The sequence below is a fragment of the Ictidomys tridecemlineatus genome, chromosome 11 (assembly GCF_052094955.1).
Source record: "Ictidomys tridecemlineatus isolate mIctTri1 chromosome 11, mIctTri1.hap1, whole genome shotgun sequence".
Lineage (NCBI taxonomy): Eukaryota > Metazoa > Chordata > Mammalia > Rodentia > Sciuridae > Ictidomys > Ictidomys tridecemlineatus.
In genome coordinates this window covers 49,323,143-49,348,658 of record NC_135487.1, presented here as the reverse complement: position 1 = coordinate 49,348,658, position 25,516 = coordinate 49,323,143, and the positions used below count along the sequence as shown (strand labels likewise).

Sequence of the window (25,516 nt, the reverse complement as noted above, 5' to 3'; positions counted from 1 at the left end):
CAAATTTTGTAAGTTTCCAATTATATGTAATATTTAGACTAGACAAATTCAGAGACAGGAAGTATACTATAAATTAAGAGAGGCTGGTTGGGATGGGCAAAGGGAGTTACTGCTTAATGGTTACAGTTTTTTTAAGTGAATGCCTTGAACTCAGAAAGCACTAAAAAAAAAAATGTTAGCTCCAAATACATCTTAGGAATTTTAAAAAGGAGAATAACTGTTTTATTTTGGACCTGGAATGTCTCTAAAAGCTCATGTGGTTTTTACCAATATAGTCTCCAATGCCTCAAGGTTCAGAGGAGAGCAATGATTAGATGGCTCATGAGAGCTTCCACACTGACTAATCCATTGATAGCTCGGTGGACTACTCGGGGGTGGGACCTAGTTGGAGGAAGTAGGTCACTGGGGTCATGCCCTGAAAGGGTTTGTCTGCCACCCCTTCCTCTCTCTGCTTTCCCTGACTGCCCTGAGCTGAATTGCTTTCTTCTACCACACCTTTCCACCATGATGTTCTGCCTCTCCTCCAGCCGAGACTAGTTGAGCTGGCTGACCAGAAACAGAATACTTTGAAGCTGTGAGCCAAAACAAACTTTTCCTCCTTTAAGTTGTTCTTGTCAGGTGTTTGGTCATGGTGACACAAAGCTAACACAATGATGAAACAATTTAAAGCTTAGAATGGAAAATAATTGAAAATGGTCAAGATAGGGAAAACACAGAACTGAAATAGAATAGTAGTTTTAAAAATCAAGTTATAGGCTGGCATTGTGGCTTATGCTTGTAACCCAACTTCTTGGGAAGCTGAGGAGAAAGGATCGGAAGTTAAAGGCTACCCCTGGGCAACTTAGTGAGATCCTGTCTTCCAGAAATTTTAAAAGGGATAGGGCTCAAAAGTAGAGTGCTTGCCTAGTATGAATGAAGGCCTGAGTTCCATACACAGACAGTATCACCAAAAAAGAAAGAAAAAGTCAAGTTACACATGACTTGAGAATTTCTTCAGAAATTTAATAAAGAACTAAAAGCATAAGTAATGGTTACATCCAGTGCCTCTCGTGGCTTTTATTTGGCTGAAGAATCTAATTTCAGTGCACTTAATAATAAGAACTTTCTCTGAAGAAAATGACAGAATTCTGGATTTTAATTTTTGACATATGGCTTTCTCAGGAGAAAAGAAGATATTCACAGTTGACATACCATAAGAATCTACCCTGAACTAAGGCAGTCTGACAAATATGTCCGGTCTTAAGACAACTTTTTAGTGTACCAAACCAATTGGATCATAAGTTTCTTTTCTTTCTTTTTTTTTTCTTTTTTCTTTTTCTTTTTTTAGCCAGGGATTGAACCCTAGGAGCACTTTTACACTGAGCCACATCCCTGGTCCCTTTTTATATTTTATTTAGTGACAGGGTCTCATTGAATTAGGGCCTCGATAAGTTGCTGAGGCTGGCTTTGAACTTGCAATTCTCTTGCCTCAGCCTCCCCAGGAGGATTATAGGCATGTAATATTGGGATTACATGCATGTGCCACCATATGTGACCATAATTTCTTTTTAAAGTATCATAAGGACCAATTCAGACTCTTGAATTACGAGATGCTAAAAATGAATACTTTGGGATCTTTATTGGTGAACAAAGAAGAGGTTAATTCAAGGAGGACCAGTAGTTCTGTTTTCTCAAGTCATGTTATAATTGTTTGTTAAAATATAAGTTGTCATAAAGCTGGCAGCAGTCACTAACTATCTGGACAATGCACTCCTATCAATATCTGAACAGTTTAAAGTATCATTTTAAGATTAATAATATGATCCAGTTCAGCCAGAGGCAAACCTATTCTCCAACTTGAAAGGGAGAGCAACAGTAACTTTGAAATGTTATACTATAATAAATAGGTTCTGTAGGCAGTTGAAAAAAAGTAAAAGATTGTTAGTTTTCAAAAATAAATAAATGTTTGAAGATCATTGAGATGATACTGAAGAGTGACTCTTAAGCAAACAGTAATGCTGTCACAGTACAGTGAATTAGAATTGAATCATGCTTTGAAAATATAAAAAAAAAATTATCAGTAAGCAGTGAATATCTGGTTATCACAAGTGGTAATAACCATGATTATAACAACACCATTTTGTCTAGGGTGAAGAAGTAGTCACCCTTACTTCCCCCCAGATTTGCTCAGCAAGCAGTTTATCTCCAAAGTTTATGAAGGCTTTTCTACTTAGAAGACGGGGAAAAGAACATACATACTGCATTTCTCAGATTTAACAGATAAATGACAGTTATAAAACCATTCCAGGAATTTGGTTGCCATTGATGTAGAAAGAGTTGACTTCCTCTAGGAAGAAGCAAAGGGAATAAGAGGAGAGGAAAGGAAATTAAAATAAGAGATCTACTAGGCCACTTGATCCTGCAGCGGAGAAACTTGTCCCTGAAAAAGCAGTTTAGACATGTCAAGTATGTCTTGAAAAGAACTCCTCTAGATCATTGAAACTCAGTCCATGCAGTTCAAGGTTGTCAAAACAGTTTGCTTAGCCTGGCTCCTCAGTGATTATCTTAATTTGGTATAGTGTTAGGAGATCCTTTTGGGGATGCTACATTGCACAAGTCCAGCAGGATCCAACTCTTCCTACACAGTTCCCTAAAGGTCAACAAGGAGTACCACATGTTAAGATATGGTGTGTGTGGAAGAGTTTTGCCGCTCCAGTTTTCCCAGGAAAGGAATATGAGATACAAGGATTCCTTCCTGTAGCAAAGTAGCTTACTTACCTCTGCTTTGCACTCCAGGGCACGTAGGTTTTGACATCCTATAGGAGAACCTGGAGGTATCCAGTCTGAGTGGGAGTCATATAATTCCACTTGCTCCTTAGAAAAGGCAGGAATCCCATTGTGATCCTTCTCTCAAACTAAGCTTCCAGTATTTAGCAATTGGATCCTCAGACTAATTATTTTTAATTGAAATCCATAGATTTTGGGCTGGGGATGTGGCTCAAGTGGTAGCGCGCTCGCCTGGCATGCGTGCAGCCTGGGTTCGATCCTCAGCACCACATACCAACAAAGATGTTGTGTCTGCTGAGAACTAAAAAATAATAAATATTTAAAAAAAAAAAAGAAATCCATAGATTTTTTCCATACATTTTTTAAAGGTAAAAAAATCACACATAATTCTACTACCCTCTCATAATCTTCTGCTTCTGCAATGTTGTCTTATCTCTATTCCTTATTTGAATATATAGATTATGAACGTACCCAATGTGTATGAAAATTTTAACCTATACTGTTTGTCTTGAATAACAAAAATTTTAATGGAAAACACTTATGTAATCTTGATAAGTATTTAAATAAAGTGTTCGATTTCTCATAAAAGCAGTAGTACGATTTGTGCTGTGAAACAGGAGTCACTAGCCAAATGGCTAATGAGTTCTTTAAATATGGCAAGTCTCAAATGAGATGTACTATGAATATAAAATAGACAAAAAATACAAAATGTCTATTTTTTTATATTGAACACATGTTGAAGTAATATACGATGTATTGAATTACAGAAAATACTAAAATTAAGTTCACCTATTTTTATTCCTTTTAATGTGGTTACTAAAATTCTAAATTACATATATGGCTTGCATTGTATTTCTATTATAATATGTTGATATAGTCTATCATATACAGCTCTGGGATTTTAAAATTGGAAAAGATTCTAAAATTGCCATGATAAGGGAATGGTTGAATCATCTTTAGTGTGTTTACTAGATAGACTATTATATAGCCTTTAAAATTACAGACATTTGGCCTATGTGGAAGAAAAAATGTGTGGGATGTTCTATCAAAGCACAATTTATGCCAGGCATGCCATAATTCTAGCGGCTCAGGAGGTTGAGGCAGAAGGATTGCAAGTTCAAAGCAAGCCTCAGCAAAAGCGAGATGCTAAGCAACTCAGTGAGACCCTGTCTCTAAATAAAATACAAAATAGGGCTGGGGATGTGGCTTAGTGGTTGAGTGCCCCTGAGTTCAACCCCCATGATAAGGGAATGGTACCCAGAAAAAGAAAAAGAAAAAGAAGAAAAGCACAATTTAAACTTACAAAAAAAAATTTTTAATATAGAAGAATTTTTCCAAAATACAAACTAGAAATATGTTCAGAAGGTAGGATTATAGGAGGATTTTTTCTTTTTTCCTTTATTTTCAAATTTAAAAATTGCCTTCATATATTTTTCACACTGAAAGATATAAGCTATAAAACCTAATTTGTTATAAGTCACTGGATAACACTGCTTCATAAACTCAGATCAAGGTAAATAAGTGAACCCAATGTGTTAGTGTTCACAAGTTATTATGGGAAAAGGAACAAGCCTATGTCTTCTCTTCCATGGTTCAATGAGGAGAGTGAAATTCCAAAGGGATAGTTGATAATGTATATTGTGTTTGTAAAAGAATGAAGAATGAAAGAGGAACATTTACTTCTTTTACCACTTTGAAAGCTATAAAGAACAAATTAGAAAACTGAATCTTAAGTTTCTTTAAATAGAATTAAAGCTCTGAAAATAATGTACTGCATTTAAATACTTACTCTTGCTAAATAATTTTTTTCACTCATAGATTCATGGTGTTGCTATCTAAAGTTGAGACATCATCAGAAGAAATCATGGAAATAATGAAAAATTTAAATAATATAAAGGTTTGCCCTTTTTTTTTTTTTTGCATAGAATTTTTCACACTTCTACTACCCCATTTGAAGAAGATAATAGGAAAGAATCCCCAGACTACAGAATCCCATCCAGTAAAGAATTTGCAAAGGATATGTTTAATTTGCTTTTCAAGGGAACTTCTCTGCTTATTTAAAATGACTTAACTATAATATTTTAGTAATTACTTGCTTTCTCACATTTAATAGTAAATTTACAGATGGTTTAATCTTAATTAATGTAGTTTTGTTCATATATTATAAGGCTTATGATAGTTGAACAATTATAAAATGTTAAATTTCCTCACATAGAGTTTAAATTTTTCTAATTTTTCCTCACATAGAGTTTAAATTTTTCCATGTCACTTACCATAGAAAATTCACTTATAGAGAATTTTTTTTAACTCATTTAAAATAACTTGCTTTTAGGCTTTAGAGGGCAATAGAGAGCTTGAAAATCTCATTAGTATCTCCCGTTCATCATGTTTCTTAAAAAGAGAAGTGGAGAAAACCAAAGAACTAGGTAAGAAAAAAAATTTTTTTTTAATTTATTTTTTTAAAAAAATAAATGACAGCGGAATGCATTACAATTCTTATTACACGTACACAGCAGTTTTTCATATCTCTGGTTGTACATAAAATATGTTGACACCAAAGGTAAGAAAAATTTATGAGTTTTCAGTAATAATAAGATAAATCTCTTAATTTTTGTCAAATTTAAATTTGATAGACTTCTTTATATATGCACCACTATGGCCATGTGAAAGAAATACTATTTCTTTTATATATAAGACTCCATTTTTCTTTTATTTTGGGGACTACTCTTTAATGTGAAGGAAAAGATTGTTACCTTGGAAATTGCAAGTAGACTTCTTTTATGTGGAGCTTATTTTTAAAAGGAGATATTTAATAAGGCATTGCATTTTGTACTTGATACCTATAGATAGGTATTGTTTTGAATTCTTTTTTCTCATGAAATTTTTTCTTCCAAGTAATGAGAAATTCTTCACATTCCATTTTAATTCTTTTGCAGGGGTGGGGGGTGCCAGGTACTGGGAATTGAACTCAAGGCACTTGAACACTGAGCCACATCCCCAGCCCTATTTTGTATTTTGTTTAGAGAGGGTCTCACTGAATTGCTTAGCTCCTCGCCATTGCTGAGGCTGGCATTGAACTTGCAAACCTTCTGCCTCAGCCTCCTTAGCCGCTAGGATTATAGGCATCCATTTTAATTCTTAACATGATGTTTTTTTTTTCTTTTAGTGACCAAAATAAGAAAACAAAAGCTGTGTGAAAAGAATTCAGTACTTCCTCACAAAGGTAAAGGGCTGTGTTTTATTGCATAAAGAGATGGTTTTATTTTATTGCATAAAGAGATACTTTCATCTCATTTCATCAAATAAAACCAATCATTGTGAGTCCCTTTTAGTGTATTCTTAAGACTACGAATCTCATCTGAAAAACCTTATATTACATTTAGCAGAAGACCAAGTCCAATAAGATCATCTTCCCTGATGACTCAATTTTTAAGTATTCTGAAATAACAGTTTTAAATTTTGTCCTTTTATTAAAATTTCTTTTTCAGAACCCAGACAATTGGGACAACAATGCATTAATTAGCCCATTTCATCCCATCATCCCAGATGTGAAGCACCTATAAAAACTTTAAATGAGCAACAAATATACCACTTAATGGTAACTTTCAAATAATATTTAAATATCTATTATGTTTGTAGAATTGACAACCTAGGACTTAATGAGTTAACATACCAGTGTTTTTAATGGTGAATTAGAAAGACATATAAGCATTAAAAGTTACTTTTTTAAGCAGTGTCCTGGACACTTTTAAGTCATTAATGACATTGTGACATTTGAACTATTATGTCTCTGAGCATTTCACAGTATGGGAAACTCAGTTAGAAGTTTGTTTTTGTTTGTTTATTTGTTTGTTTGTTCTTTTTAGCTATATATGACAGTAGAATGTATTTTGACATATCATATGTACCTGGAATACTTCTTCTCATTTTTGTGGTTGTACATGATGTACAATATATGACACTGGTCATATATTCATATAAGAATATAGGAAAATCACGTCTGACTCATTCAGCTGTCTTTGCTATTCCTGTCCCCTCATCTTTCCTTCATTCCCCATTGTCTAATTTGGTAATCTGGTGAAGCACCCCCCTTCTAAACCCACCCCCACTCCACCCCTGTTTATTGTGAGTTAGCATGCACATATCAGAGAACATTCAGCCTTTGGTGTTTGGGATTGGCTTATTTACTTAGCATGATAGTTTCAGGTTCTGTCCATTTACCTACAAATGCCATAATTTCATTCTTCTTTACGGCTGAGTAATATTCCATTGTGTGTAAGTACTACATTTTTTGTATCCATTCATCTGTTGAAGGGCACGTAGATTGGTTCCATAACTTAGCTATTATGAATTGGGCTGCTATAAACATTGATGTAGCCGCATCACTATAGTATGCTGATTTTAAGTCTTTTGGATATATGCCAAGGAGTGGGACAACTGGGTCAAATGGTGGTTCCATTTCAGGTTTTCTGAGGAATCTCAATCCTGCTTTCCAGGGTGGTTGCACCGATTTGCAGTCCCATCAGCAATGTATGAGTGGACCTTTTTCCCACATCCTTGCCAACATTGTTACTTAAATTCTTGATAATTGCCATTCTGACTGAAGTGAGATGAAATCTTAGTATAGTGTTATTTTGCATTTCTCTTTCAATTACAAGTTTTTAAGTTCCCATAAGAAATATATATCTGTACCTCAGGAAGGAAATAATCATGGACTATAAAATATTAAAACCTTTAGACCAACTCTTTAAAAAGAGTGATCATTTTAATATTACTGACATGGATGCTATTCAGTAATCTCTGCAAGTGGAGTTAGGCCTTGACTCACCATATTGTAGTCTGCCATTTTTAATTATCAGTTACTACCACTGATTACCAGTTTCCAACACTAGGATCAGTATTTCTTTATAGCAACACTGCAAGATAGCTTTTTTCATTTTATCATTATAGACAAGAAACAAACACCAAAAATATTAAGTAACTTGCCCAAAGACACTGCTACTTATGTTACAGAGCAGGAATTCCAACTAAGGATCAGTATGACCTCAGAAACTATGGTCTTTTCATTATTTCATGTTTCTTCCTGAAACAAATGAAATCACCCAGTCATCTCAGCTTCTAGATATAAACTTCATAACTAAAACTGGTTCAACCAAACCAATATGCATTAGAATGTGCCCAGGATTCCAGTCAGATCCAAAGGCCATAACAGACCCTCCAAAGCTCTTGTGGAAAGTGAGTGAAGCAGGTTTTGTGAGCCCTTTCATTAAAGGCATCTAATTTATACTGTGATCCCAAAAATTTAAGAATATTTAGGGTAGCTTTCTAAGAATATGCTTGGAATCTCTCTTCTCGATTAGAATGTATAACTGTTTCAGTCTTTCCTAACTTGACAAGTTTTAGAGAATCATAATGTAAAATTTATATTGTTATTTCCCAACTGAAAGAAACCTTTCTCTGTAAATTCTATCCCAATAGTATGGTTTTTAAAATCTGTAATTCCCTAGAACTCACTAGAATTAGATTCCATATAGTTGGCATTACCAACAGTTTTGAGAAATAAGGAAGGGAAAATACTAGAAAAAAAAGTGAATGTAAAGAAATTTTTTCAGAATTTATTCATCTGTAATTAAAACATTTTTCCTTCCAGGGGATAGGTACTTTTGCAATCTTTTTATTCATTATACCTCAGTTCTTGGTGTATTTATGGAAGATCAGCTTTAACTGTTTTCTGTTATTTAGACATTAAGACTAACTTGTCCATTATTAGGTTTTTCCCAAAGGGATGAGTTTTATTCATTCATAAAGGAAATTATATTATTAATTGATGTTTTGAATTTCTAATAAGTGTTGATTACTTGGAGCGTCAATAAAAACTGAAATTTTTAAATTACATAATACATATTAATAGGTATTTATATATATATATAATTTATCACCTTCCATTTGTATTTCTTAGCAAGAGCTACATTAGCTCTGTTATTTCCTGAGGTATTTAAAACTTCACTACCTTTTTGACTAATGTTGAAAAACTATTGCTGCCTGAAAAACAGATAAGTTTATTTTCTTTGTAATTTGAATTTGAGCCATATAGGTTTACTGAGTGCTTTTCTCACCTCTTTTTCTGGTTTCTATCATGTATATTTTTAGTTTGGGGGGTTTTGTTGTTGCTGCTGCTGTTAAAGATGATGTATATACATAAACACTAGCATAGGCACACATACACATAATTTTTTTACTAAGCTAACAACTTTCACCCCTTCCTGTTCATAAATTCATTTTAAGAGAACTTAAAATTTAAAGTTTTTTTTTTACATCTTAAATTTGCTTGCTTTATATGTTCCTTATTTTGAGATTTGTCTTTTAGCTTTTATAGAAATGTCTACTTTATTTATTTTACTATATAATTACCAAGAATTCTTTAAATTTTAAAATGATCGAGAATCTTCATTACATTATAAATTATATAAAATAAAAATCAGCCCTTCTAGTAAGTACTGGATTTGCTTCATTTAGGTAATCATGAAAATGAGAATAAGCCAATTAATGTTCTACTAACAAAAGCAGGTCACTCAGATTCTTCTTTTTCTCTCTCTTTTTTTTTTTTGGGTGGGGCAGTCCTTCAGATTCTTATAAAATTCTCCTAGAATAATTAAAACATACAATACCAGGAGAATTACAACAATTTTGTTATCATTCCCTCTTCAAATGGGTCTTTCACTTCTACTTGTTTTTTCATTATTACAGGAAGAAGAGTATAATTACAATACTCTAGTGTTTTAAATAAATAGACATGTTCCTAAGGCTTTATATAACTTATTCAAGAGAAATTTAAAACACACACCATAACTTGAAACTGTACACTGAAATTTTTGTGGTTTTCAGAAGAACTGGATCCTGTAAATGAGGGAATGCCTTCCTAAAGTATATGAATAAGAAAGGATCTCTGCTGAAGACAAGTTTCTTAAACAAAGAAAGACTTCTTTTTTTTTCAGTTACTTAGAAGTAAGCCTGACTTTACTTTTCCTAATAATATTGGCTTTATGACTATTAGGAAAATAATGAAATGAAAGGTCCTTTTTCTTTTACATTTGGATGTGAATTTTCATAATTATTTTAAATTTGTTATGCTGAAGATTTAAAACATATGACCATTCAATGGGTTGATACAGATAGAATGTCACATTATCATCACATGGTAAGGCATGAAATTTATTTGCTTTAAATAATCAACCTCTACTTAAAACAACTTGATAGAGATATTTCTTAAGTCAATAGATGGCATTCTGTAGTATTTAGTATTCTAGTTTTTTCTGAAGATAGTAGAAAATGCCATCATTGTTTGTCTGTGTCCAGTACTTCCAATAAACAAAATGTTTTTGAAAAGAATGTAAGCAAATTGTAGAGCAGTTGCCAAGATATGAAATCCAAACACTTAGCTTCAGTCCAAAACACATTTTATCTGTTTTGAGAATAATTGTGTAGGTTGTAGTATGCATATTTTAAATGAAACATAATCATCTGAACTTTGCATTGTTTAAAAAAGTTGATTGTTTCAGCTGTTTGTAATAGAAAATATTTCAGAATTTTTAACTCTGGTGTTTTTTTTTTTTTAAACAGCATAAATCTAATGTTCCTGTCTTCTTTAGTTAATTTACTGTGTTCTTGCATTGTAAAATTCAATCTTGGTTATAGGATTTAAGTTTATCAGATTCTTAATCTACAGGATAAATTTTAAATTCCAGTTCTAAGACTATAAAATAGTTTGATATTGTCTTTTCATTCTTACCACCCACTGAAGTATTTTTTAAACATAAAAATATGTTGTCCTTTTCCCACTCAGTCTTGAAAAAGTATTCATCATATCAGCCAAATCATTTTACTCCCAGAAGACTTCTACCCTTTTGTTTTTTTCTATTATATCTTGACATTAAACAATATCTTTTTTCAAACAGATACTTCCATTTTTAAAGCACTGAGGTTTGAAGTTTAGACATGATGAGTTTTAGGAGAAACAACAAAAATTTCCCCTTATGCTTTAAGATTCTGGATTTATCTGGAGGTAAAAACAATGGCGGTATTAATTTTGGTAGCACAAATATACATTAATGTACACCATAGACCTTAGCTCTGTATAAAGATTCAGCTGTCATATATGCTGTATGAAGGTCATACATTTCCTATCAGTAATGTTAATGCTCTTGTTTTACACTATTCATCACTATTTGGGGGGGTACAGTACAGCTGCTGAAAATGCTTACTTGAGATTTGTCTAGGATTTCAGGAAAAGCAAACTGGTTTATTACTTCACAAAGTCTTTTTAATAATTTCTCCCATGACTTAATTCCTTATACTTTTACTAGAAGTATGATAATTTTTCTTTTGAATATAATCAGTAAAAAATGTTTAAACTATAGATTTGGACTCACTTAATAGCAATTATGTGTTTAAGAGGTGTAAATAACTTGCTAGCAGACACTACAAATATCCAGGTGCTGTGTATGTGCTGATGACAACAAAATTGAAAAGAAAGACTGTAATAATTCTGACTGGTTTTCTCTGCAGAAGATATTGATTATTTGTGTGTGGTGAGAGATTTGGAAAATTCAATTAAAGGAGTTGTGCAAAGGTTTCATAAATTTTCCTTCTACAGCGTGTACACAGACATTGTTGCGTATTAAATCAATGCAGCACTTCACAATATATTTTCTTTGAAACATAAAAATAAATAACATTTAAACAGTTCTGCTTACTACAGAAACAAATTTTATTTTCTGTGAAGCATTTAGTCATGTGCTATCACTGACTCATACACATTTGCCAGCTGTAACAAATTTTATAGACATTTTCTCTGGAGACAGATCTCACATACTATGAATTTTTAAATGAGCAAATGGTGAAGAAGGGATGTCAGCAATATAAAAATTGATCAGTTAAAAGATAAAAGCATAAGTAAAGAGATTTGTATGGTAGTCTTAATAGGTTTTATTAAATAAAAATACTATAAAAAGACAGTAATGAATAGACTGAAGACTAACTGTTCTTGAGGTGCAGAAAAATTATTCGGGCACATTTATAGAAATTGGTTTTCTGTCATCTGACAGGTGAACATTTTTTTCCAATCTTAACTCTAGTTTAAAAAGTACCCCCTTTAAGAGTTAGATAAATTATCTAAGTGGTTTATATATTTTAAATACATATATAATAAACTAGATATTTATAGTATTATATAACTAATTGTATAGCTAAAAGCAGGACTTGTATAAAAAGTAAATATTAGGTGATTTTTTTCCCTGCAGCTCAGACCTCAGGAAGGAGGAGAATGGTCGTTTTTATTCATACTTCATACCATATGCTTCAGCCTGCTGCAGTCTCTTTCAGTATTCCAGGCCTCCCTGCTGCTTCTTCCTCTCCTTCATTGCTTTTTCTTGTCTAGCAAACTCATGCTTATCCTTTAAGGTCAGCCTCAGATGTCCCATTCTTTGTGAAGCTCTCTCTCCCCAGCTCTCCTAGTTAAAGCCAAATTGCTTCATCTTCTAGGCTCTCACAATATTTGTGTGAATATTTCTAAATGTATCTTGTTGGAATGCATTGTAATTCTCTAGTTACAGGGCTCTCCCTGGACTCCTCTTTAGCAAAGTCTTAATCTCTATTGTAGCCCCAGACCTCAGTATGGAATCTGGAGAGAAGATCAGATCGCAGTGCAATGAGTATGAATGGCCATTCTTAGAATTTTTTAAAGAATTATCTAATTATTTTCAAATACTTGAAAATTACTCTGTTTGCATGCCTCATTAATTTAATGCTGATTGAATACCTATTATGAACTAAGTATTGTTCTAGCTTTAGGGATACACTGACAAACAAGACAGACACTGTCCTGCCCTCAGGAGTATAGAATCCTCCACATACAACAAGTAATCATAATAAAGCATAAAGAGTATACTAACAGTGGTGGTAAGCATATATTATAATAAAGTTCTGGCTCTTATAATAAAATTTTAAATGTATATTCCAAAATAAAATCAGGCTAATCAGGTATTGACATGAAAATTTATAGCCCACAGCTATTTATCATGTAAAATAAAACTTTAGGTTATTTTTAATTTTAATTTTGATTCAATATTTATTCTGCATAATATAGAGTTACAAGTTACTTTGAACTGTTTTCTGAAAAAAATCTTTCTTCTTTCATATAGAATTATGTCATCTTGACAGCTACGAATTCCTTAAGGCCATTTTAAAAAGAGGTACTACTTTACTTTTCTAATTCAGCTTAACTTTGTTGGATTTTTCCTGTGTTGTTCAAGTGGAAACATTTGCATTATCAGATATGATACTGTCTTTCTATACGAAAAGATACATGAGCTTTGGAGCTTTAGTTGAAATTTATTCTTATAAACAACAGAAGAGCAGTCCGACAAGATCTGTGAGTTAAATGCTGATTGAAAAAGCACAATATAAAAGAGGGCACATTTTTAACTATAAGAGGATCCTTAATTGAGTACCTTTGGTATAAATATCTAAATAGATATTGACAAATAAATTGTAGTTTTCATAGGACACATCTGACTGAAGAAGATATAGCCAGCCTATTAAATTTGGAAATGTGCTAATAATTTCCAATTAAGTAAATAATTTTATACTAATTGTATCTTTTCTTCAAAACAATTCCTATTGATTCAGCAATACATATGATAGTTTATCATATCTTATTGTAAGTAATAAGCTAGAAGCAATATAAGTCATGATGTGACATTAGCATTTAGTGTACCTGTTAACTCAAGGTTCTCATTAGGAATTGGTATTATCCCACTGGCATCAATATTAAAAGATTTTTAGAAGCTAACCAGATGTTGCCTGCTATTTCTTAGAATATAATTCTTTCTTATTTTTTTTCCCTAAGAAAATTCATTTCTTTAGAAATATCTCAAGCAATTAATTTTAGCCTAACAAACAAGTTGTTTTTAAAATAATTGCAAGCCATCTTACATAGAAAATTATGTCACTTTTATTTATCAAAATGTTAATACAATAAATAATTGTTTATAATAATGGCTAACATTTATTGAGTATATTTTTTTGTGCCAAGCACTATTATAAACACTGTATACATATCTTTTTAATCTTCACAATAACTTTCAAGGTAGATACAGTTATTATCTTTATTTATAGGTGAGGAAACTGAAGTACAAAGAAGTTAAGTATTTTCTCCCTGAAGCACCAAAGACAGAAAGCCAGGTCAGTAAACTGAGTTGCCTGGTTCCACTTAACCACTACTTAGTAATAATCTACAAATGTCAGGTTTCACTACTAGTCAAGGATTTTGTATTCTGTTAAGAATAATACACTCAAACACACATATAATTTATTCAACATAATGTTAAATATTTTATAGAATTTCTGACCCATGAAAATTCCAACAGAGAACTATTATGTTAGATGGTATTCATTAACACATATTCACAGCCATATATTTAGCAAATGAACATACTCATTTATATGATAGTCTCATTAATAAACTATGGGAAACTGGAGTACTGTTAATAACTTTATGTTCAGGGATGCTAATAGAGGTCATCATATTTTAGAGGTAGGTTTTTTATTTTTATTACTTGTTTAAAAATCTTTGAGTAAGCAGGGATTGAACTCAGGGGCACTTAACCACTGAGCCACATCCCCAGCCCTATTTTGTATTTTACCTAGAGACAGGGTCTCATTGAGTTGCTAAACACCTCCCCGTTGCTGAGGCTGGCTTTGAATTCGCAATCCTCCTGCCTCAGCCTCCCAAGCCACTGGGATTATAGATGTGCACCACTGTGCCCAGCTTGAGTAATACTTTAAAGAAATTAGAAAGAATTAAGGTTGAACTACCAGGCAACTCCCCTTTGAGAAGTCAAAGAGAAAAATGACAGTTAAATACAAAGATTTTATCTTCAAGGCATTTCCTTGGTTTCTTCTTTTGACTGTTTCCTTCTTACTTCGGGAACTTTGTTCATTTCTCAAATCATTCATCTTAGTGAAAATAAAGATTTCCAAATCTATTTATGACCTCCCTTACTGAGCTATAACCCTATAATCTTAGCTACCATACTGATTTCATCACTTACCCTTCAAAAATGTTCTTCCTTCTACCTTTCTAGCAGTATGCATCATTCCATAGGCTTAAGAGCGTAAACTATGTTCAGAGGTTATATAATCTGGTAGCCGTTGGGAAGTCACAGAGAGAGAATTTTAAGTCTAGACTCTTCTTTCTAAGAGGTCTGGCCAATAGCAAATACAGATAAGGATTGTGAGTCCCATAAGGATGAAAGTATCAACCTAATTAGTGGAGGAACTGATAAACCTTCAACATGGAAAGACCTCTGGCAGAAGCTTGAGGTAGCTGAAGTGGATTATGCCTTAAAGCAGAAATGGAATCTCCTCTCCCATACTTAATCTAAAAACTTTAAATTCTATCTGTGTGCTCAAAGAAACTGAGAGGAAAGCTCAATCTTGAAATAGGCCACAAGTCCACATGCCTCTAAGGCCATGAAGAACATAGACCTGCCTTAAATGCATGATTGTTAGTAGGTGTGATAGAATGAGATGGTGTCCTTACCACGTGATAATAGGAAGTACAAAAGCCCATTGGGCTGAGAGAAGGTAGTGATAACAACGTGAACAAAAAGGGCAGAGAAGCCTGATGATGTAAAGGTAGATTCAGACCCATCATTGACCGTTACGGTCACCAAGCTAATATGTTTGGGTTTTATTTATTTTGACAGAGGTGAGCCAGTAAAGATTATGATGAAAGTAATGATCAGAAACATTTTAGAAAGAATAATGTTAACGTAGTTGCTCTGAAGGATGAATGCTACCACTCCTTAATGTGCTATGACATATGTCACATTGATCAAAGTATTTCATTTTGCTGGATCCTAGATTTAACCTTAAAATCTTAACAGTTCTTCCAGCAGCCATGATCCATTGATGAAACATCTTTGCAGGGTCTGGCTCTGTTTTTGTTGTTGTTTTTAAAGAAAACCAAGATTTGATTAGGTGTCCAACACCAATTCTACTACATACTTAGCTCTGTGACCTGAATGATGCAGTTCGTTCCTCTAAGTGTTGATTATAAAATGGGACTAATATTTGCCTTGTGAAAGTGTACAAAATAATTAGCTTAATACCTCCAGCATAGTAACTAATAAATGATGGCCTCCCTTTGTCATACAGTATTATCATTAGCTCTAACAATTGTATCAGTATTCTATAAAGATATTAAGTGAACCGTAGAGTGCTTAAAATCTTCTACTGAAATGCAGACCAGACTATGAAACAAAGATTTGGCAAAAATAAGTTGTCAAGTTGGCATCCCATAAGACAGGGAATAGAATATATGTGGACTTTAGCGAATAGGGAAATGTAAGGGCCCACTGTGTAGTACTTCTTCATAGATGCTTACGTAAGCAAAGAAAAAAAAGAGCCACATGCCTAATGGGAGTATATGCCATCATTTGCCAATGGCGCTTTCTTCTCCCAAGGCCAAATAAGACAAGAACCTCTACCACCACTAGGAGTCCCCAGAGGGACACACTATGAATAGGAATGTATTACAGTAAACACTTTCCCCTGCTTTGGCAGCTGTTGGGGGAAACACCTGCTGATAGTCCCTTAAGGCTTATAGTCAAAGGCATGTAAATTTGGTGTTTTCAGTAGGTCATGTGGAGTTTTAAAATTCTCCTGAAAGTATCTCATGTAAGTATCTTCACATAAACTGAAAAGGCCTGTGTCATAGTAGTCACAAAAGTATTTATGAAGGTGAATCTTGCTTAGATGACTCAAAAATAAACATAGGAGAATTTACCAGTATCTAAACTAAGTACTGAATTACATAATATATGAGTGTTTAAATTATTTCTTAAGTGATGCACGAGATTATGTTCATTTAGAAACTCTTGATGTAATAATCACCTTTTATATCTTGCAGGCATTTAGAAGAAATGCTCTCACTATGAGTACAACTGCATCTGCCTGATCATATTTAAAGGAACAGAAGAAATATTTGTAATTAATCTGCCCAGTAAATACCAGCTCATAGCACTAGGCAGGTGCAAGTCTAGATAAAATTTCTTGCAGCTAATTTAAACTTTCTACACACACCAATAGATAATCTTAATGTAAATATTACATTTTTTCTTGACCCTTTAATATAAGCCAGCATGTAGAGGAGGATCTTGACTTACATTGTGTATCATGGATGTTTTTGTGTACTGTTAGCATTTGTGGATAGTTACTAAAGTATGTTTGAAAATGGCTGTACATCTGCTAGAGCTATATATTTTCCTAGAACTCAGATTAAATCTAATTGCGAGTTGAACGGGGGACCACTTTTCCCACTTAAAGCCTCAGGTACTTATTAATTTATAGGTTTTTTTAAATGTTTAAAAACTTATTTAGGGACTGGAGATGTGGCTCAAGTGATAGCGCGCTCGCCTGGCATATGTACGGCCTGGGTTCCATCCTCAGCATCACATACAAATAAAGAAATAAATAATAAAAAATTCTCTCTCATTTAGAAGCTTATTGTGTAACCACTACCTCAGGGATGAGTTTTTATTATTATAATACGCTTGTTTTTTCTATGCTTGTATTTTCAAAGTTTTAAATTCCATACATTTTGTAAAATATTATAATGTATTTTTTAGTACATACTACATTTAAATATGAAGTTGGTTTTTAGCTCAATTAAACAGCCTCCAATAAATTAAAAAGACCTTTATTATGAGACAGTATTTAATCCTTTCCAAATTATTTAAATTCTTTATTCTGTATTGTTTTTATTATCATTTATTTGTATTGTTGCTCACAAAATGAATCAGTATCTAAACTAGGTACTAAATTACATGGCAAGTGGATATTAAAATCATTTAATTGATGCATGAAAAATACGTTGATTTGGGAATTAATTCACAATGATGACATAATCATCTTTTATATCCTGCAAGCACTTAGAAAAATCACAAAATATGTCTTTGTGTATGCATGTGTGTGTTATTAGAGATGGCTCCCTGGGCCTGACATATGCTGGGCAAACACTCTACTACTGAGCTACACTTCCCATCCCTGAATATATCATAGCTTGATAACATACATTTTTTTTAAAAAGTCTATACTTTTCTTGACCATTTCTAGAGGGGGCAAATGTTATTCTCAGAATTTGTGTATCATTTGATGTCATGAAAATAAAAATACCATAGTATTTTTAAAACCATTTAACAAGGTGGAAAATAACCCATTTTCCGCTTAAATTCAGATTCATGTCTTTTTTTTAAACTATTATATTTATATATAAGTGCTAAATAGTAATCCAGTTAACTATTAAACCTAATTGTCTTCATTAGTGATTTTCTTGGTACTATTTAAATGTCTTAAGATAATCGTCTGCTAAATATTAAGAATACTTTAAAATAAACAAAACCTCAGGATACAAGTCAAAACATTTTGTAAAGTAACCTACATTAGTTAGGAAACAAAGGGTTAAGAAGTAGATTGGTTTCATATATAATCCAAGTTATGTAGGTATGTGCTTAATGCTCTTAAACCAGTTACTGTATGTTTGACCTCTTGATATACTAAGCTTTTGCCTTTCAGAACAGCTGGGCTGCTAAGAATCATTTCCCAGTTCTCTTCATTGTAGATCAGATGACTCTCGCTTTATCACCCTTAGAGGCTGCATGAAGGACAAAGCAGAAAAATCCACACACAAAACTAATGTTTATATGGGGGGAGGGGAAAGGGGGATATACTTGGCCCTGATCTTCCAATGAAAATAACAGAAGAGAGACCAATTGAGACTTGAAACCATTGTGTTACTCTAACAGTTATTTAGTTACAACCTATTCATCTCTTAGTCTTATCTATTGAACAGAGAGGCTACTTTGGCTGCCTTGACTTTTGTAAATGTTTCACTCACTTATTTGTGGTTTATCATTTGGACAGAATGCTACATCGGGATTTTTCCCCCTCCCTAAAGCCTCAAGGGAAAAATGACTTCTGTTTGCTTCATATGTGATACGTTTTCTCCCTATTCCTCCCTATTCTCTTCCTTGTTTTCAGAAGCAAACCTATGTCTATTGGCAATGGGGGAAACTGTACTTAGAAATGCTTCTTCCCTCTAAAATGTACTTGGAAATAACAGAGAAGTGCTCATCTTTTGATAGATACATAGTGAAAAAAGTGAGAAATTTTTCTAAAATTTTGACTCGTCTAAATATATTAGAACATTCCTATAATCCTTAATCTAGCTGAAATGTTAGTTATACATGACAGAATGCATTTTATTTCATTGACTTATGTAATCTTATTAATTCATCACTGGATATACTTGGTATTTTAGAACCTAATTTTTTTAAGTCAAAATATTAGTTTTTAATATGAGAGATACTGGACTTAGAAGCTAATGTAATTCGATGATGATTTAGATTAAATCATCTAAAAAATGTATTATTATTTATAGAATTTACCACTATAAGACACCCTGAATACAAGTGTTACGGGTATATTATTTATAATAATACTTTTATGTCAAATAAGTTTCTATACTCCAGTTATTTAGAACTCAGAATTTTCTCATCACTAATATAAATCAACATCCTATGTTAAATGCAAACACACTATTATAAAATTTTTTTTTAAGAAAGGCAATACCAGCCAGCCAAGATGCTGACATTTGGGCACAGTGATTACAGATGGTGACCATGGACAGTGATGTTCCTGCTGAATCGGCAGTGACTCAAGGCTGCTTTTCTGTGCTGACCTGCCCTCTTGTGTCTTTATGCACATTTACTCTGAGAAAGAAATACTTCTCGATTTTTGCTTTGTCTAAACCCACTTTCTTTATCAGACTTAGCAATACATACCTTCTTGCATCTTGACTAGCTTGTACCCAGAACCAAATTCTTTTTGGTATGACTGTTAAAAAATACTCCTGAATATGCTTCAATGGCTATCTTATGAAAGAAATATACTCAGTTTTTAAAAAAAGGTTAATGGTAAACTTGGTTTATTTTTATCATAGAGACTGAAGAGAACATATTTATATGAGAAAATACAACACGGATATAATACTTTTACCAATTGAATACTATAGTAAATAGAGATTCTGATAATAGAGGGATAAAATTAACAGGAAGTATGATTTGAATCAATGCTTATGCCAGTGGTAAGTAACCTTGAACCAGGTGTTTAACTTTAAATAGAATGATGCTAGAAAACATTAGAACTAGTGTTCATGAGTAGCTTAAGAAACTTCAGAATAATTGGGATTTAAATTCAGGAAAAATCATTTTTTAAATGCTTTCAAGTAAATCTACATTCTTGGAAATTAATAAGAATCTATTCACCTTATTAAAAACAACTTCAAATTTGTAAATTTGACATCAAGCAGTTTAATTGGCCTCAGCAATTAAAAAGAAGATCTTAAAATAAATTCCCTGAGATAACAATGAAATACATATTCATGCTAAAATGCAAAGAAAACTAAATCTGAATGCCAAAATTAGTGGTTTCCTTTAAAGACGGGGTTTGGGTCTCCCATTAAGCTATTTGCAGATTTTTTCTCAAGACATCATTTATAGAGTACATTTTCTAAGTAAATCTTGGGACTAAGGACTTTTTTAACTAATTAAATAACTGAATATTAATAAAAACTACAATATGCTTTGGCCCAACAATATTTAGAAAATAAAAGCCTCCATTGGTCTTTGGTCCCAAAATACATTTATGTTGTGGAGAAACAATGACTTTTCATCATTTCTTTTTCTATTCCATGATTCTCAAAATAACAATTTCATTTATACATTACAAAAAGTTCACATTTGTTTGGGAATATAGCTAGTTGATTTTCTTCCGATTTCTTCCATTTTTGGAATCCCATATGATTATAATGTTGAAGTATACCAAGAAGAACAGGAAGTTCAAACAGGATACAAAACACACCAATACAGAGAATAAATCTGGTAATTTCTGAGGAGGATCCAGTGTGACAATCATCAGCGTCAGAAGGACCATAAAGATCACTGAGGTCAGAAACTATAAGGGAAAGAAAACAATACTGAGCAGTATAGAAGACAAACTGTACTGCTAACACTGATTTGAAGCTATTAAATGAGCAGAACTGAAGGTGAAGGTTGAGGGTCTAACTCTTCTAGTGGATCTCAACTTTGGCTTCATGTTAGATCATCTGACTTAAAAAAATCTTGATGCATAGGCCACACCCCAGACCAATTAAATCAGAATTTAAGAGCAGGCCTTAGTACTTTGTTAAAGCTCTCTATGTTATTGTCATGTATAGCCAAACAAGAGAATATCTGTCTTACACTTTATACCACACCTAGGCACTGAAGAAAGGTATCTGGATCTTATGATTGCTAGTTAGGGTTAAATTCATGGTATCCCCTACAGTCCTGGGTCCTAATGGAATATAAGATTCTAAGCCAGTAGTCAGGAGAACCCATCTATGACATTTTTCCCATGGTAAATGAAAAAATTCCATTTTATATTCACTGAATATTCTCAGTTAATACTGTAGTAAAGCGCAGTGGGACATATGAAGAAAATGTGGTCCTCTAGCCATGAAGAGTCTGCCTTTTAATTAGAGAAATATTAAATAAAATCACAAGCTCATATTTGATTAAATACCAAAATGAGTAAAATAATTATCACATTTATTTTTAATTGTATAGTAGTAGTATTCTCTAGACCATGCAACATGAAAATATCCTATATCTACACTCCAATACAAGCGCTGCTAACCACATATGGCTGTTGAACATTTGAAATATGCCTACTATGAGGAGTGAATTTTTAAATTTATTTAATTTTAATCAGTTTAAATATAGTGACTACTGTATTGGACAGTTTAGCTCTAGGCCATAAGCTCCTCTAAGACATGGACAAGCCAGATGTTACTTATTTTATTTCAAGATGCATAGATACTAAAAGCTGTATAAGTTAATGTAGAAAGCAAATGGAGAAATAGTAGTGCCTTCCCTAAAGGAGCTATGCCACAAAGAGAACCCTAAATGATGCCATTATGCATCATAAGATCTGAATAGAATCTAATGCAATGGTCATTTTAGATGAAAGTGGGGAAGGTGGGTGCTAAAAAAGGCTTACAGACAAGTATAACCAACAGGTGCACGTATCCTCCAAAGAGAAAATTCCTGAGATGACCGTAGTAGGGAATGAAAACTTATAACATTATCAAAATAAGTTTCAAATTTAAGAATTATGGGACTGCTTGAAATGCCATCTTGAATTAAGTGCCCAACTGGCATGCTGAAATTTCTTTCATTTTGTTTAAAATTTCTCTCATTTTAAACAAAAACCCTCTCTTCCTCCAGCTGTTAACCAACTTGCCTGCTACTGTTGACAGCAAAGCTTCCCAAAAGAGTTCCCTATGACATGCTGTGTCCAGTTCTCTTATTCACTAGTGAGCCTACACCAGTTAGGCTTTTTACTTCAGACACTCCATGAAACAGCTCTCCTCAGGTATCTATTGTACTAGAAGAATAAATTCTTAACTGCCTTACTTGATTCTCTCAGTAGCATTTGATTATTTTTGTGGACTGTGAACTGAACCCAGGGGTGCTCTACCACTGAGCCACATGTACCCCAGCCCTTTTTATTTAATTTTGAAACTCCATCTCTTCAGCTGGCATTATAGGCATGTACCACTTCAGCCAGTTATCAGCATTTGAAATAGCACATTCTCTCATCACCTTGAAACACCGTCGTCACTTATGGCTACTATGATAACACACTCTCCTGATGCCCCCTCACCTCACATAAGTTACCTCAAACAGTTCTGCTGGATCCTCCTCATGTCCCCTACCTCTGTGTTCTAGAGTTCAGTACTTAGTCCTCTTAAGCCTATATTCATACCCATGGTGAGTTCATCGAGCGACTGTCTTTAATTACCAACCATTATTGCTGAAAACTCAAATTAGCTTCCAGCCAGGACCTTTTCCCCTAATCTCTAGCCTCTTATGTCTTAAGTCCTCCCTAATGTCTTCACTTTGAATATCTAACAGGCATCTAAAACTAAACATAAAAATAAACTGCTTTAGCATGCTTTAGACCTGGGGTTCAAATCCAGTACTACCAAAAAAGTCCTATAAAAACAAACTTCTGATCCCCCCATATCTCCCCACCCCCCAACATACACAAAGTGCCTTCGATAGTGTTCCTCCAATTCAGTAAAGGGCAACTCCTTCCATTCAGTTGTTCATGCCAAAACCCATGCATTCGGGCTTAGCCTCCTCTCTCACATCCTCAGCAATTCCTGTTGGTTTTACCTTCAAAATACACCCCAAGCAAAATAATAATAATAAAAGGAAAAAAATGCCCCAAATCTGACTGCTTATAGCCACTTCCACTGCCACTCTACCCTAGTCCACAGCCCCACTGGCTCATGGATTCCAGCATCTGTTCTCCAAAGTCACCATAGTGATCTACAGATGAAAGCCCTGTGTGATATTAGCTCTTATAATTTCTTTGCCTCACCCTAGTCAATCACCATGGCCTCTGTGATACCCAGTGCATTTATAGTTCTCCTGGGTCAGTCTATCCTCAATTATCTGCAGAGCTCACTCCCTTGCTTCTTTTTTTTTTTTTAAGAAGAAAAAGCCTTGCTACTTTAAAACTAGAATCATTCTCTCTCCTATATATCATAGCCCTTCTTCCCTTGCTTTATTTTTCTCCAAAATATTTATTACCCTTTGACATGCTACATATTTTATATATGCTAACATCTGATGTCCTCGCTAGGATGTAATCTCCGCGACAGCAGTGATTTTTGTTAATTTTGTTCACTGCTGTATCCTCAGCCTCCAGAAAAGTCCTTGGCACATAGTAAGCCTTCAGACGTAAATCTAAGAGTACCTAATGGTTCTCACCTTGACTACTGGACCAGATTGTATCACAGTAGGAGTCGAGTGTGACATACATCCAAAGATTTGGGCCTGTGCTAATGGCAAAAAGTGAACCTTGAGACCTTGCTTTCCATTTGAACCCCAGTACAGTCAGTTAATCCTATCATTGTCTTTCTGGTTCACCTCTTAACTTTCTACCTCCCCATTCCTATCCTCCATGGTCATGATCTAAAATGCAAAAACCTCAGGACATCCATTCATCTCTGCTCTGAGAATGCCTGTCTGCTGTTCCTTCAAGATGTACATAAAACAAACACCACCTCCTTTAGAACTTTCTGCACTCCCCTAGCAAAGTTAACTATTCTTTTTTTGTTATTTGGGTACCTTGTGTAATCCTCCATACTATGTAGTCCTTAAAAATAAAATAAATTTAAAACCTGTTATTTCCCCCAGTAAGGAAAGAGCTGACACTTTCTATACCTACCATGTCAGCCATTCTATTCATATTTTATTAGGAATGCTGACTGACTTATTTTAGTTATAAAACATATCTTATTTTAAAAGTTAGACATTTAAAAGCTAAAGGAAAAATCACATGAAGTGTTTCCAGTCTAAAAAATAGATTTTAAAAAAATTTTTAGTTGTAGATGGACACAATACCTTGATTCTATTTATGTGGTGCTGAGGCACACGTGAAGCAAGCGTTCTACCACTGAGCCACAACCCCAGCCCCAATACATTTGTTTTGTATGCAATTTTTATTTGCTTATTTTGAAAAAAAAATTATATGTATATATATATATATATATATATATATACTTTCATGTGTTACATGTATACAAATATATGTCATATATATTTCACATATACACACATGCTTAGCTCTCTAATAAACTTTCCATTTATTATACATTCTTTCATAAACATTTGAATACTTTAAAATATTCCATGGAACTTATATAGTAACTCATATACTATTTTCTAGCTACTTGACATTTGAGCTACCTCTAATAATCAGATGGTGAATGTCCATTCATTCAACAAACAAGTACTCACTACCTACCATGTACTGATAGAAGCTACTTATATAATAGTATGTATAAAATCAAGAATTCTAGGCTGGTATCCCTGATGAATACAGATGCAAAAATTCTCAATAAAAATCTGACAAATTGCATACAAAAGCATATTCAAAAGGTCAAGTGGAGTTCATCTCAGATGCAAGGTTGGTTCAACATACAGAAATCATTAACAGACTTAGAGACAAAAATCCTGATTATCTCAATAGATGCTGAAAAAGCATTTAACAAAATACAGCACCTTTTCATGTTCAAAACACTATAAAAACTAGGAATAGTAAAAAATGCCTCAACACTGTAAAAGCTATCTATGTTAAGCCCAAGGCCAACATCATTCTACTGAAAGCATTCCGTCTAAAAACTGGAATAAGACAGGGATACTCTCTTTCACCACTTGTATTCAACAGTCTTTGAAATTCTAGCCAGAGCAAACAAAAGAAATTAAAGGGATACACATAGAAAAAGAAGAGCTCAAACTATCCCTATTTGCTGATGACATGACTCTGTATTTAGAAGATCAAAAAAATCCACCAGAAAACTTATAGAACTAATAAAGGAATTCGGCAAAGTAGCAAAATATAAAATCAATATCTATAAATCAAATGCATTTCTAAACATAAGCAATGAATGCACTGAAAGAGAAATTAGGAAAATTACCCCATTCAAAATAGTATTTAAGAAGATAAAATACTTGGAAATCAATCTAATAAAAGAGGTGAAAGACCTCTACAATGAAAACTACAGAACACTAAA

The 25,516-nt window shown here is 33.4% G+C and overlaps 2 protein-coding genes across 12 annotated transcripts in view; one reads left to right on the top strand and one right to left on the bottom strand.

Moving 5' to 3' along the window:
• Itgb3bp (integrin subunit beta 3 binding protein) overlaps positions 1 to 18,022 on the top strand; it is a 51,928-nt gene extending 33,906 nt beyond the window's left edge. Inside the window, exons 5-11 of one of the 7 annotated variants that reach the window (XR_013427846.1) lie at positions 4,585 to 4,663; positions 5,099 to 5,192; positions 5,933 to 5,989; positions 12,425 to 12,476; positions 12,966 to 13,016; positions 13,942 to 14,007; positions 16,739 to 18,022. Coding sequence is in view for 4 of the 7 variants with exons in the window: in XM_021734838.3 (XP_021590513.2) it covers positions 4,585 to 4,663; positions 5,099 to 5,192; positions 5,933 to 5,989; positions 12,966 to 13,016; positions 13,942 to 13,970 (310 nt within the window). In the remaining 3 variants the exon portion in view is untranslated. Of the gene's footprint in view, positions 1 to 4,584; positions 4,664 to 5,098; positions 5,193 to 5,932; positions 5,990 to 6,254; positions 6,365 to 12,424; positions 12,477 to 12,965; positions 13,017 to 13,941; positions 14,008 to 16,738 lie in introns of those variants that run through there. The other 6 variants (XR_013427848.1, XR_013427847.1, XM_021734838.3 and 3 more) reach the window with 6 other exon arrangements.
• Positions 1 to 25,516, bottom strand: part of Alg6 (ALG6 alpha-1,3-glucosyltransferase) — an 87,656-nt gene that overhangs the window by 21,663 nt on the left and 40,477 nt on the right. For 4 of the 5 annotated variants that reach the window (XM_078026400.1, XM_021734830.3, XM_021734831.3 and 1 more), the window contains one exon: positions 19,797 to 20,841. The exons of the other annotated variant lie outside the window; for it this stretch is intronic. In XM_078026400.1, coding sequence (XP_077882526.1) covers positions 20,644 to 20,841 — 198 coding nt within the window. In that variant the 3' untranslated portion in view covers positions 19,797 to 20,643. Of the gene's footprint in view, positions 1 to 19,796; positions 20,842 to 25,516 lie in introns of those variants that run through there. 5 annotated transcript variants of the gene reach the window in all.